This window comes from Diospyros lotus, chromosome 14 (assembly GCF_014633365.1).
Source record: "Diospyros lotus cultivar Yz01 chromosome 14, ASM1463336v1, whole genome shotgun sequence".
NCBI classification, from domain to species: Eukaryota; Viridiplantae; Streptophyta; class Magnoliopsida; order Ericales; family Ebenaceae; genus Diospyros; species Diospyros lotus.
The window spans coordinates 11,626,785-11,640,080 of NC_068351.1; the positions used below are offsets into that span (position 1 = coordinate 11,626,785).

At 35.9% G+C, this 13,296-nt stretch overlaps 2 protein-coding genes and 1 non-coding gene across 5 annotated transcripts; all 3 read left to right on the top strand.

Moving 5' to 3' along the window:
- Positions 1 to 506: 506 nt before the first annotated feature.
- Positions 507 to 1,727, top strand: LOC127790902 (uncharacterized). Its single transcript, XM_052320632.1, has 2 exons — positions 507 to 914; positions 1,020 to 1,727. The coding sequence occupies exons 1-2, from the start codon at positions 507 to 509 to the stop codon at positions 1,536 to 1,538; spliced, it is 927 nt and encodes a 308-aa protein (XP_052176592.1). The 3' UTR covers positions 1,539 to 1,727.
- Positions 1,728 to 4,737: 3,010 nt separating this feature from the next.
- On the top strand, positions 4,738 to 9,464 carry LOC127789534 (serine/threonine-protein kinase Nek6-like). Of its 3 annotated transcripts, XM_052318424.1 has the most exons (15): positions 4,738 to 4,761; positions 4,889 to 4,984; positions 5,165 to 5,305; positions 5,527 to 5,593; positions 6,100 to 6,165; positions 6,293 to 6,339; positions 6,609 to 6,654; positions 6,743 to 6,823; positions 6,913 to 6,955; positions 7,049 to 7,098; positions 7,468 to 7,549; positions 7,640 to 7,689; positions 7,789 to 7,862; positions 7,961 to 8,012; positions 8,093 to 9,464. In XM_052318424.1, the coding sequence occupies exons 3-15, from the start codon at positions 5,187 to 5,189 to the stop codon at positions 9,176 to 9,178; spliced, it is 1,863 nt and encodes a 620-aa protein (XP_052174384.1). In that variant the 5' UTR covers positions 4,738 to 4,761; positions 4,889 to 4,984; positions 5,165 to 5,186; the 3' UTR covers positions 9,179 to 9,464. The 3 variants fall into 3 exon arrangements, with proteins under 3 accessions (XP_052174384.1, XP_052174383.1, XP_052174386.1); XM_052318423.1 differs by lacking the exons at positions 4,738 to 4,761; positions 4,889 to 4,984 and adding an exon at positions 4,775 to 4,884; XM_052318426.1 differs by lacking the exons at positions 4,738 to 4,761; positions 4,889 to 4,984 and adding an exon at positions 4,825 to 4,888.
- Positions 9,465 to 10,891: 1,427 nt separating this feature from the next.
- Positions 10,892 to 11,105, top strand: LOC127791285 (small nucleolar RNA U3). The gene has a single exon (XR_008020922.1). It is a non-coding gene; the product is annotated as a small nucleolar RNA U3 (small nucleolar RNA).
- The last annotated feature ends 2,191 nt before the right edge of the window (positions 11,106 to 13,296 follow it).

Below are 13,296 nucleotides of genomic sequence, written 5' to 3' on the forward strand. Positions count from 1 at the left end.
TTACAAAATTTCATTTATAAGGAGATGGGAACATTAGTTGATGAATATGCAGAAGATATCTATAATGAGTTGAGTACTGACATTGATGATAGTGTAAATGTTGTTGAACCAACCACAGAGTGGACAGCATGGCGGTTGCATAAAGCCCAGGAAATGTGGAATGAGTACACAATTAGGCAGAATTGAGTAATTTTTTCGTTGTTTAATGAATTATGTATTGTGTGACATGCAGAATTGAACAATTTTTTTTTTATGTGTACCATGCAAATATGGAGTGTTTTGTAATGAATTATAGAATTGAATTTTTTGTGTAAGTTTTTTTATTTGCGAATTGTAGAATTAAATTATGCATGTACTAAAAAAAACTCATTGTTCTTCTTATAATTTTATGTTTGTCAAATTTGAAATTTTGACTTATTTGTGATATAATTTATTTGTTTATATCTTTCTGCATTTTTTAACTATAAAATTTATAAGCGTTTCTTTAATCATTGTTTTAAACAGAGATGGAAAGCATAGATAACTCAACGAATTCTAAAGGAAAAAATGTAAGAAAATCTAGAGGTTCTTCTCATACTGATGATGGTGGAGAAGGCAGTAGGTCTAGGAGGTCGTGGAGGATAAATGAAGAACGGGCTCTGTTAAATTTGTTAAAGGAGTTAAGTCAGGATCCTAAGTTCAAGCAAGATAACCAGTGGAAAGGTGGTTACTTGGCTGAACTACAAGTTAGGCTAAAGGCCATTTTCCCCAATACAGATTTGAAAGCTGTACCGCATATCACTTCAAAGATGGATACTTGGAAGAGGTTTTACAATTGTCTTCAAACTTTGATGAATAACACTGGATTTGGTTGGAATGATAGACTAAAGATGATTGAGTGTGACAGTGAGGAGGTATGGGCCGAGTTTGAAAAGGTAATGATTAATTTATTGAATTTTATTTTACTAATTTTATTATTATTTATTTGATTTAGAAAAAAATTTCATATTGATGACAAATATTTAATTTTAAATTTGCAGAAAGACAAATATGTAAAGTATGTGAGAGATAAATCCATGCCATACTATGATGATTGGGTGGAAATTTGGGGAAAAGATAGAGCCACCGGGGAGTATGCCCAGTCACCTGCTGAAATACTCCAAGACTTGAACAATCATCAAGAACAACAACCAAGGGAGGACGAGGTTAACAATTTGGAGGAGCAAGGAGAGGAAGCTGCATCAACTGAGACTATCCCTAATTCTAGCAAGAGTGGGAGTAAGAAGAAGAGGAGGATGAGAGCAGATAACTCTTCAAATGAGCTTTCAATTGTTAGTGATTCTATTAACAAGCTGTCAGAGACAATGGAGAAAAGTTTGTGCTCAATTGGTGACAAATTAGGAAAGAGATCATTACAAAGGGAAGAATTAGCCAAATTTCTGGATGCTGTCCCATTTGCAAACATAAATGAGAGGTTCATGGTTGCCAGTGAAATTGGAAGAAAGCCAGAATTACTTGATCATTTCTGCATTATTGCTCCTGCTGGAGGATTGATATGATTAACTATGTCCTTAGTTATTTACAATAGTATTGGGATATTAACTGTTTGGTAAAGACACGTAATAGCTATTTTGATTTTGATGTAATTAGCTATGTCCTTAGTTATTTGCAATAGGTTGGGATATTAACTATTTGGTACAGACATGTAATGGCTATTCGGTTTTGATATGATTAACTAATTGTTTGGTAATAATAATTGTTTGGTAGAGGCATATAATGACTATTTTGATTTATTGTTAAACATTAAATTTTTAATATAAAATTTTATTTATATTTCTATTTTATTTGTCTATGGCTGATTTTGTCATATTATTATAAGAGAGCATGATATTTATTTTTGAAATAACTACTTGTTGATGTTAACAAATAATTTTGAATGAATTTGGTAATAGGGATATTTTGGTAAAAAATCCTTATCTTGGTGCTTATCATATGTATTAACAAACACATAGAAAGAAAAAATACAGTTACCAGTAAATTTTAAAAAATTTAACAAACAGTCTGATAGAAATTTTGGAATGCTTCCCGGCCTTATCTTGACCATTCCATATCTTGGTTCGGAAAGCATTCCAATCTTATCTTGATATCACTTTATCTTGGTCATTTTAACAAACGCCCCCTTAGAAGTTTGTTATGTACGGTTAGTTAGTTTCTCTGTATTGGTGTATTATTTAAAGCTGCTTGCAGCTCATTTGGAGAATGAATAAGATTTGAGCATTCTCTTCTAATATGGTATCAGAGAGATAGTCTGCTTCCTCTTTGTCGTTCTTCTCCGTCGATCACGGCGACTTCCGTTTTCCTTGTTCATCAGTCTGTATTCTTTGCGATCTTTCAGACTTATTGTTTGTCCATATTGTTTCCATGGCGACTGTAGTTCCATCACATGCAGATTCATCCTCTTCGTTGATGAGCAATTCCGACATTGATGATGGTTTCAGTCCGTATTTCCTTCATCATTCCGATAGTCTCGGCCTTCTCCTAATTTCTCAGCCACTGACATGAGATAATTATACCTTGTGAAGTGGCGCTATGATGATTGTGTTGTCGATAAAGAACAAGTTAGGCCTCATCAATGGATCCATTTGCTGGCCGGCAGGTGATAAATGTAAATGCCTATTTCACTAAACTTAAAACTATTTGGGAGGAACTTAGCAATTATAGGCATCCATGTTCTTGTGGAAAGTGTTCTTATGGATGTACTGAAGTTCTTGCAAATCACTATCAAACGGAATATGCCATGTCTTTCCTGATTGGATTACATGACTCATTCGCGTAAGTTAGAGGTTAGTTGCTTTTTATGTATCCAAATTCCTCCCATTAATAAAGTTTTTGCTCGTATTTCTTAAATGGGCGTTTGTTAATCAAGATATGGGGTGAAAAAGCCAAGACATGGGATGCATCCCAGACTTTTATCCTTTCCAACATGTTTGTTAAGTTTATCTGAAAATTCTTGGAAACATCATTAATGACCCCTTATCTTAATCTTTCAAGATATGCTTATCTCCCCTTCTCAAGATAAGCATATTTTGGTCTTTATAGATAAGAAAAAAAGATATTTGTGTCCTCTAGTGCATTTTATAAAATTTAACAAACATCTTGATAAAAATCTTGGAATACTTTCCAATCTTATCTTGATCATTTCATATCTTGATTTAGAATGTATTCCAACCTTATCTTGATGCCTCTTATGTTGCTCATTTTAACAAACGCCCCCTAAGAAGAGAATTGGAGAAATGTTAATTGCTCTGCTGATGGAAATGATTCTCTAGTGTTCTCTGTTAAGCATGATGCAAGTCTAGTAATGGTAAAATTCAGAAGAAAGAATGACTTATTTGCACACAGTGCAGATATAATGGACGTACTATTGATAAGTGCTATAAATTTCAAGATTATTCTCTGGGATACAAATCTAAACAGAGGAATAACTCATCTAATCAAATGAATTTTGCCATTGTGAGTCAGAATTTGCTCCTAATCAGTCCAAGAATCATGAAAATATTGGAAGTTTTGTGTAGACATTGAATCTTGCTCAATATCAACATTTGATGAGTATATTGAATTCGCATCTCTCTACTGTTAAGACAAGCACAGAGACTGATGCTTCTCCTGAGCAGGCATCAGGTACTTGCTTCTCTGTTTCCATTAGTCCAGTACTTAGTTATCATAGGTATTAGATTGTTGATTGAGGTGCCACGAGTCATATATGTTTCAATGAGTCCTCATTTGACCAAATTAGACCTATTCAGAATGCCTTTGTTACACTACCTGATCATAGTCAGGTTCCTGTGTTTTTCATTGGGGCAGGAAAGCTTAATCCTCATATAGTGCTTGAGAATGTCTTTTATGTATCTCAGTTCAAATGAGTGCCTTAACTAGGAAGACTTATTTGTATCTCAATTTCTTTATTTATACCTGCATTAATCAGGATGTGCACCACTTGAAGATGATTGGCAAGGGTAAACTATTGAAGGTCTTTTACGTCATTGAGATAAGGGTTGTACTCTACTGTTACAATAGCTAATGTAGTTAGTAGTCATACCTGACACAACAAACTTCTAACTATACAAACCAACAACAATTTATGAGCAAACTGACATCTGTCCACTGACGAAGAATTTGAAGCAGCTGCAAGAAAGCCGTCCAAAAGAACTGCGGTTTCTGATATCAGTTTTGCTTTTAATGGTATATATCAGGGTTCGATGTTAAGAAGAAGAAGAAGAAGAAGAAGAAGCAATAAGCATCATCGGATACATAATAATGATTAAACCCTTGGTTAAAATCAACTTTGCCACAGATTCAGGCACCATTACAGGAATACAATTATGGAAACGCATGTGGATGGATCGCGTTTGACTTGGTATTGGTAGTTGGCGCACATATATATGATTAGAAGGAATTTTGTGAATTTGATGAGAAATGCTGATTAGATTGGCATCCACAGCTGAAAGCGATGATTATTAAGCACATAAACAATATCAAAAGGATTTCCTCGCCTGTGTGGATACGGATGGATCTCGAAATCGAAGCTACAAATGGCATCGACTTCGAGGTGGCAGCAACTGTACATTTTCCGCTAATTAAAAACTTTCAGGTGAGGATGCTGACAGCGCACCTACTAAATGCTAGGAAAATTAATTACAATGGTGTGAATGGGCGAACCGATGAAGCACCTTGAATCTGAAAATGCAAGCAAAAGGCCTTTCCGTCTCTCTGCCCTTCCATGTCTGTCGTTCTTCATCTCTCTATAAATGTTGGACTCCATTATTATAATACAAGCGCAACGTTCCTTTACTTGAGTTTGTCTTTCCCTTTCCTCTTTGTCTCACATTTTTTTCTGATTGGTTGGTAGGTAATCAAACGCACCTTTTCCATTACTGTATTTGCGCTGCGTTGCTTTAATTGTGGTTTTCCACTTATCCACAGGAGTAATCAACTTTTCCATCCAGTAATTTTACTTGACTGTGCCTATCCACCTCTCTCTCTCTCTCTCTCTCTCTCTCTCTCTCTCTCTCATATGATTCTTGACTGTAGCTTTACTCCAACTGATGTAGCCTTTAAAAGCGATTTCAGCTTCAATAATAGAAAGAATCAAACCTTCATTAAGTCATTAAATGCTGCTGGGCAGAAAAGTGCATGCGTGATCTTCAATGGAGGTGGAGAATGGAGATACGAGGTCGAAGATAGAAGACTACGAAGTAATAGAGCATATTGGCAGAGGAGCTTTCGGAGCTGCTTTTCTGGTTCTCCACAAGGCTGAAAACAAAAGGTAAGTGTGCCATTTTATGGTTCTTATCTCTGCGTGCGAGCATTATGCCGTGAAGTCTTTGAACTTCTGTATAGAAGAATTCAAATTTGAGAAGAATGGCGCTTAGTTCTCGCCCTCTGTTGAAAACTTGCATTACAATTAAATTCAAGGGAAAAAGAAAACGAAAAGAAGAAGACTGAGTTAGTCTCTTTCTCTGTTCTTTGTTCTTTTGGTGACAACAGGTATGTTCTAAAGAAGATTCGTTTGGCTAAGCAAACAGAGAAGTTCAAGCGCACAGCACATCAGGAGGTAATCTCTGTATACTTCCACTACTAATCAAAGTATTGCTGAATTTCATTAAAGGCAATATTTTCATATTTTCTACCTCCCTTGCTTTTCTGTTTTTGGCAAAGAAATTGTATCCACATTTCTAAAATTAATTTCACTGCAGGCAACTTAATAGCCTTGTATCAGATCCACGAATATCCTTTGTGAATGTGTGTAATTCCACCTTGGCATATTTATTTCGCCTGTATATTTATGCACGTGTTCAAGTCTTGCTCTAGGAAGGGTTAATTACATGAATTTCTTCTTTTCATAAAATCAACGACATAACTACCCTTCTCCTTTTCACTATAATACTACAACAAATAAATAAATATAGCAGTTCTGAAGACTCAAAATCTCTAGATGTTTTAATCAACTAAGAAGGAAACCTCAATAGTGGACCACCTCCCTTGTATGAATCCAATGGGTTTAGACACCTGACATAAGACATGATCTGAATACTTTCTCAAATTTGTTATCTATTGTAGATGAACTTGATGGCCAATCTAAATCACCCGTACATCGTGGAGTACAAAGATGCTTGGGTTGAGAAGGTAAAATTGATAGTTCTCCATGTATAGATGTATGAGATTTAGCAGCAATTACCCACAATAAAGATTGTACTGAAGATTACTGCATTCAACTGATCCCATGCCTTTAATAATGTCTTACATTTTATAGGCGTGCTGCGTGTGCATTGTGACTGCCTACTGTGAGGGAGGTGACATGTAAGTGAATTGATTTTGCAATGTAGTACGAGAGAGAGGCAATTTTTCTTCAAATTTCATAGGTTTTATATTAGAATGCATTTATGTGTTCTGGAAGAAACTTTGGTACTTCCTCGTTTGTTTTGCTTGTTGGTTTGTATCAATCAAACAATAAAAAAATGTACAAACGCTGTCATTGAGTTGTCAATTTTAACATATGCATATTTGCCTCTAACACCCCTTGGAAGCTACTGAATGAAGGAAAATTTTTACCTTTCTTGGAAAATCAGGGCAGAGATTATACGGAAGGCAAGGGGAGCAGTTTTCTCAGAGGAGGTATAACAAACAAGAGCATGTTATTAGAGTCATATTTGTAGTATCACTGGCCTGGTAATTTGTACTTGCTTTATCTGCTTTGTCCTAGAAACTATGCAAATGGGTGACACAGCTGTTACTAGCCTTGGACTATCTGCACTCCAACCGTGTCCTTCACAGGGACCTGAAGGTATTATCAATGTTCATCATCCTTGCTGCAAAATTGAAACTGTTTTTTTTTATCATGCCAAATTATAATTCAAACTCATCTAATTACAGTGTTCCAACATATTCCTCACAAAGGAAAATGACATCCGCCTCGGTAAGAAGTCAAAAATAGCAGTTTTTTTTTTCCACTTACCAGTTTGGCTTCCACTTCCTTCTAAGCAATTCTGTTATTATTCTGGCTGTTTAGGCGACTTTGGACTGGCAAAATTGCTCGGCACAGAGGACCTTGCTTCATCGGTAAAATGTCACTTCACTTAAAATAGTCAGTATACATATTTTCAAGTAGTCAATATATATGTGGTTGCTCATTAACTATATGTACTTTTGCTAGTATTTGTTAGTTACTATCTCCAAAAAGTAGTATAGACGCCTTGTTAAGCTTATGAGACTTCCCAGTTGAGCACTATCATCTCCAGGTTTTATTGTCGCTCCTGTGGTCACGTTGTTCTTCTTTTGCTTTATTTTTGTTTCTTTCCCCACTTCTAATTTCTATTGCTCAACTCTATGAAGTATTTAGTATTGTTATGTTGAAAACTTGAAATTACATTCCTAGTTCAGGTTTTTCCATCTAACTTATTTGACGACTTCATTACATGTATATGGTAGGTTGTTGGAACCCCCAACTACATGTGTCCGGAGCTCCTAGCAGATATTCCTTATGGCTACAAATCTGACATATGGTCACTTGGTGAGAAATCCCCAAACCTATAAGGGCTTGCTTCCCAACAATTTATTGTGGCAGGTCTTGCCTAGAATAACATCATCTTCATAATTCCAGGTTGCTGTATGTTTGAGATTGCTGCACATCAACCGGCTTTCAGGGCTCCTGTAAGATCAAGCTTCAGTTCAATTATGTATTGATTAATTACTGTATGCAAAAATGAAGATCTGCATATGCCATATGCTCAATTATGTATTGATTACCAGGACATGGCTGGACTTATAAACAAGATAAACAGATCCTCCATTTCTCCGCTCCCAATTCTATACTCATCCACACTGTAAGTGCACTCTTCAGATCCTGTCATTGATTACCAAAACTTTTTCCTAACATCAGTATATGTCTCTGAACTTACATTGGGTGGATTCAATAATATAGGAAACAGATTATTAAAAGCATGCTAAGGAAGAGTCCTGAACACAGACCAACTGTAAGTTGATGCAGTAGATTTTATATGTCCAAGCCGCAGACATTTTCATCCTCTGATTGTTGCATGTCCTTGAATGTCAGGCTGCAGACCTCTTAGGACATCCACATTTGCAGCCATACCTCCTGCGCTGCCGCAACCCTTCCTCCATCTTTCTTCCAGTGAAGCCTGCAAAAAACACTAAAGACAAAACAAGAAAATTATCATCTAGCAGATCAAGTGGTGGCAAAGACAATGGAGAAGCAGTAAAAATGTCATCACGGAAGGAAAATTCAGATAAGCAGCAGTTGAGTTCATCAAACAATGACCAGCCAGACATCACTGCCAAGGCAGAATATAACCTTGAAACCAAGAGAGTTGATCCTACCCGCTACCCTGAAGATGGATTGAATGGTAGCGAGGATGTAAAAGCCAGGGGCTCCACTCGTGACTTAACAGCTAGCAATGAAGCTAAGCAAGTGTCCTTTAACTTGCTCACACTAACAGAAAGCACCAGTACCCAAAGTACCAGTACCAGCAGCACATTGAATTATCAGGTCGAACTTGAAGAGTGTGGAAATGCCACTCTGGGAGAGAATGTAAAGGACCATCAGATCTTTAGTACTCAACAAGTTAATGGGGACACTATAATGCAGAGAGTGGGTGCTAAAGGGGGCTCCGCTGATCATAAAAATTCATCTCCAGCTACAGATAAAGCAAGACAAGAACATGAAGAAACTGATAAAAGTTGTTTGCTCAAACTGAACAAACCTGAATCATACACAGAAGGCATAACTGTAGAATATGCATCATCTGGAAGTGATGATACAGTTCCTTCCAAAAAAGACGCAGTGATAAAGACCGCAAATGCTGGTAACTCCATGCAGATTGAGAAATATGCCTTGCAAGTGTTAAATCAGGCATCAAGTAACATTTCATTGCTGAGTACACTAGCTGCAGTGGGTGGGAACAGTGATAGCAAGAGGGAGTGGGGCAATCCGAGCCAGCAACGAGCTGATGCCCTGGAGTCTCTGCTCGAGCTTTGTGCACGGTTGCTTAAGCAGGACAAGCTTGAAGAGCTTGCTGGCATTCTTAAACCGTTTGGGGAAGAAGCTGTCTCATCCAGGGAAACAGCAATTTGGCTGACCAAGGGTCTCATCACTGCCCAAAAATATGTTGAAGGAAGCTGAGGCTTTTAGCAATTTGAGGTGGAGTACTCTTTCTTTTCCTATTTATTCTCAAAATTGGTTTAATTTATAGATTGCGTTCCCTTTGAGAGGTGATTTGATTGGAATTAGAAGATGCAAAGAATAAGCATTAACATAAGAACATTTTGATTAAACATCCGCAATCACTCTGGGCTGAATAAATCTCTCTGGCTTCTATGGCATGGCATGTCAAGTCAATTATTGCTGGATCATCTGGATAATTTGTACAAAATTTCTAGTTTTAAATACTAGCCAATATAGTAAAAACCAAAGACAACGCCCCCCCCCCCCCCCCCCCCCCCCCCAAAAAAAAAATAAATAAATAAATAAATAAATAAATAAAAATAATATATATATATATAGCATATGGCTGAATATTTAATCCACTCTTGGCTAAATTTAATGCTTCATATCCCCAGCTGGCCCAGTCTTTGGCATGTGAGACAAATTTGGTTGTGATGAATTTTTTTTTTGATTCCATGGATTGTAGGAAAATGAACTTGTTGGTGGTGAATTATATTTTGCCGATTATAAGGATAGAAGTTTGTTCTCCAACTTTTGGTTTGCTTACGCAGTTGTAGCTGTTATTCATATTAAGTTGATGTGGATATATCTCCTATATATAAAAAAAAAATGACAAATAAACTACTTGCAAAACATGTAGTATGAATAATATGTATTATATCTGTGTTGGGACGTGCAATAGGCTCGGTTATCTCTAACACTTAGAACCAAATGAATCTGAAATAAATATTTGAAGGTTGGAAGCACACATACACACATACACGCATACACAAAAATAGTAAACAAAACAAAAAAAGCATAGTAAGATTTTATAGTAATTCACCCTAAAATATAGGGTCACATCCATGTTAAGTTTCGGCGAAAAGAGCTCACTGCATTAATTGAAAAAGTGTTTACACTATCATTATACACTCATTAGTCCTCTAACAAAAATGCCCAAAGATTACAAACAGATCAAAAAACATATATAAAGAACTAGAGAAAATGAAGAAGAAGAATGCGTACAAAGAAAATGAGAGGAAACCCTTAAACAAAAACAACCCGATTGATTTTTAAATTTTGAGAACCAGAAAGATATAAATAGGTAGGGTATGAGACAAATCAATAGTTGAGATAAGCCTGATGATCATATCAACGATATCCATAACATCAAATAACACGACAAAATGTAACAGGAGAATCAAACTTGTCACAAACTAAAACGATAAGAGAGGTTGCCATTTTGGCCATCCAAGCACATGAGCTCGAAAACGATAGTAATTTGGAGCAGCTAAAGTGTGGTTGCCACCTTGGCCTTTCATCTGTAATTCCAAAAACACCTTTTGTGTTGGTACTTCAAATTTGACCTTATGAATGCTCAACAATCTGGATGCCAAATTTGACCTTATGAATGCTCACTGTTTTTGAACTAGATTCAATCTAAATCTGATAAGATACAAATTTAATAAGGACTGATTCGCTTCAGATACATTTGTACCTTAGACCGAATCTCACAAATTTGAAACTTATTACTCGGTCTAGATGCATGCTAGGTAAAATATAATATTTTTTTGGGTCTAGGCGCGCGGTGTACAATATTGTCTCTAGCTCTATTAACAAGTATTAGTCCCACATCGGAATAATAGTCATAGAAAGTGTAGAATATATTACTGGAGCAGAGGAGATACGGGCACGACCTTACTTGAACAGGATCTGTTCTATAGGCTCGTACCTCTGTGTCCTTGAGTTCTAAGGAGACAGGAACCAAAGTCTGGTGGATGATCCATGACCGCGAGACCAGAGCGTGATTAACGGTTCTAGCGGCGTCATAGCCGTCGGAGCTGTAGAGGATCGTTCTCGGCCAGCTTCGCCTGGCTGGGATGGTCTCGCGGTGGTCTGACAGACTTCTCCCCTTTTTTCTTTTTCCCCTATTTGAGTTTTCCGTCGAACAAATTCAATGGAATCCCAGTCAGGCATCGCCAATTGGCCTCCGCTTTGGACCCAGAACCAGCCTCCTGTGGCGGAGGTACGTAAAAGCTTCAGAACCCAATTCGAATTGACAAAATTAAACCTCAAATCAACGAGGTATTGGGAATTTGTTTGTCTTCAAACATGCAGACTGTTTGTAATTTGAATGCTTTATAATTTTTATATATATTATTCTTTAATTAATTGTATAGAATGTATATTATACCTATCAAAAAATAATTTTTTTTTTTGAACCCAAATCAAAGTGAATCTCTTCCTTAATTGGATTCCAAGCAACATGCGAAACATATATATGTAATTTGCATTGTAGTGGAATCTTCTCTGTGATTTGTTAACGAAAGAGGCATATTTACAAAATTGTTTTCAATGACGAGACGAGCGCCCTTTCCCTAAATATCTTGAAACTCCCGGTTCCTGCTGCTACTTGGTTTCAATATCCATTCAGTTCACGGATTGTATGTCCCCATTGGGTGTGGACTTTTGGCATCCCTACTGTTGGCTATGTCACGGTCTCGTCTCCTTAATTGTGCACTCAAGATAAGATAAGAAGCCACACATGAACAACCTTGTCTTGTCTTGAAGAAGAAAATTGCTGGAAGGAGAACTCAAAAGAAATCTCAAATAATTTCTCACAGGCGCAGCAACAACAATGTCGAATTAACGAGAGCAAGAAGTCGCAGGTATTGGATTAATTGAAGAAGACAACACCCATAACTCACTAATTAATTCCCTTTTTTGAAGATTGTCGCCGCCTTTTTATTAAATCTTTTAAAACTTTAATTGTAAGGAAAATTCAAACTTAATAAGAAGAAGTGCAGCACTTGAACAAGTCAAATTGCAATTTAATTTTTGGAGGAATAGACGGAAACAGTTAGTGAGATTAAATTTGGGATTGGAAAACAATAAAATTTATAAATAAGAACTTTATCTCGCAAGGAGTTAGAATTAGAAGATAAAGAATAATTTTTAATTTAAATAAAACTTAAATATTTTATTCACTGAAACGAAAATGCAAGGTAAAAGTATAAATAAAAAAATACAAGAATTTTTTTGTAAATATAATTTTTAATATAAAAAATAATTATTCAATCTAAAAGTAAATATAAATTCCTTCCATAACGCATTCAAGCAAATATAAATATAAATTTTATAATTCATTGTATTTAAACAAACATAAATATACATTTTATAATGCATTCAAACAAATATAAATATAAAGTTCACAATGCATTTAAACAAACATGAGCAATAAACATAAGTTTCATCCATGACTTAGTAATAAAAAATAAATAATAAATTAAAAAAATCAAACATAATACAACTAAAGCTGTGAAAAAGTGAATTGACAACCACACGAAGTACCAAGCACTGAGCAATCGACCTCAAAAAGGAACTGAACAATTGAAGTTGGAAACGATGACCTTGGGAGCAATCGCATTGAGCAACTAAATCAATAACGGCTTGAGCACCAAGCAATCGACGGCAAGAGGGAACCAAGCAATTGAAGTTGGAAACGGTGACCTCGCGAGCAATCACACCGAGCAACTGGTCAACAAGGGGAATGACGATGAAAGGATAATCAATCACAGTTAGACATGAGATGATTCAATCGAGCTTTGATTTAAACTTTAGAGAAATTAGATTTAGGACTAAGCCTCGAGGAAAGAAGAAATGTGGATTATATATTTGTTAGTTAGAGACATAAAAAATTATGTTTCTAATCGTCGTACGTCATCTGAAAATCATCTCCTAAAATATCTTAGCTTTCTTACGAAACATCTTCTCAAATATTTTTGAAATTATAGAAACGACTCAGAAAATATTTTTGAAAGTTTTCAAGGTTTTCAAAATGAAAAACATCTCGAAAATACCAAAACGATGTCTCTTGAGTCGTTTTCATAGATTAGAGTACATAAGTACAGAATATTATTAATGTGAAATAAATTTCCCAAATTTGACTTTGAAATGTCTAATCTTAAAGCTCAAGATACAACAAGAAGCAGAAGGCACGTAAATTCTATTGCTTTTGTAGGACCTAATTTACGAAACATCCATTTTAACTAGGAAAAGGTGGCTAACAAGGAATTTTATTCCAACTAGAATGTGTC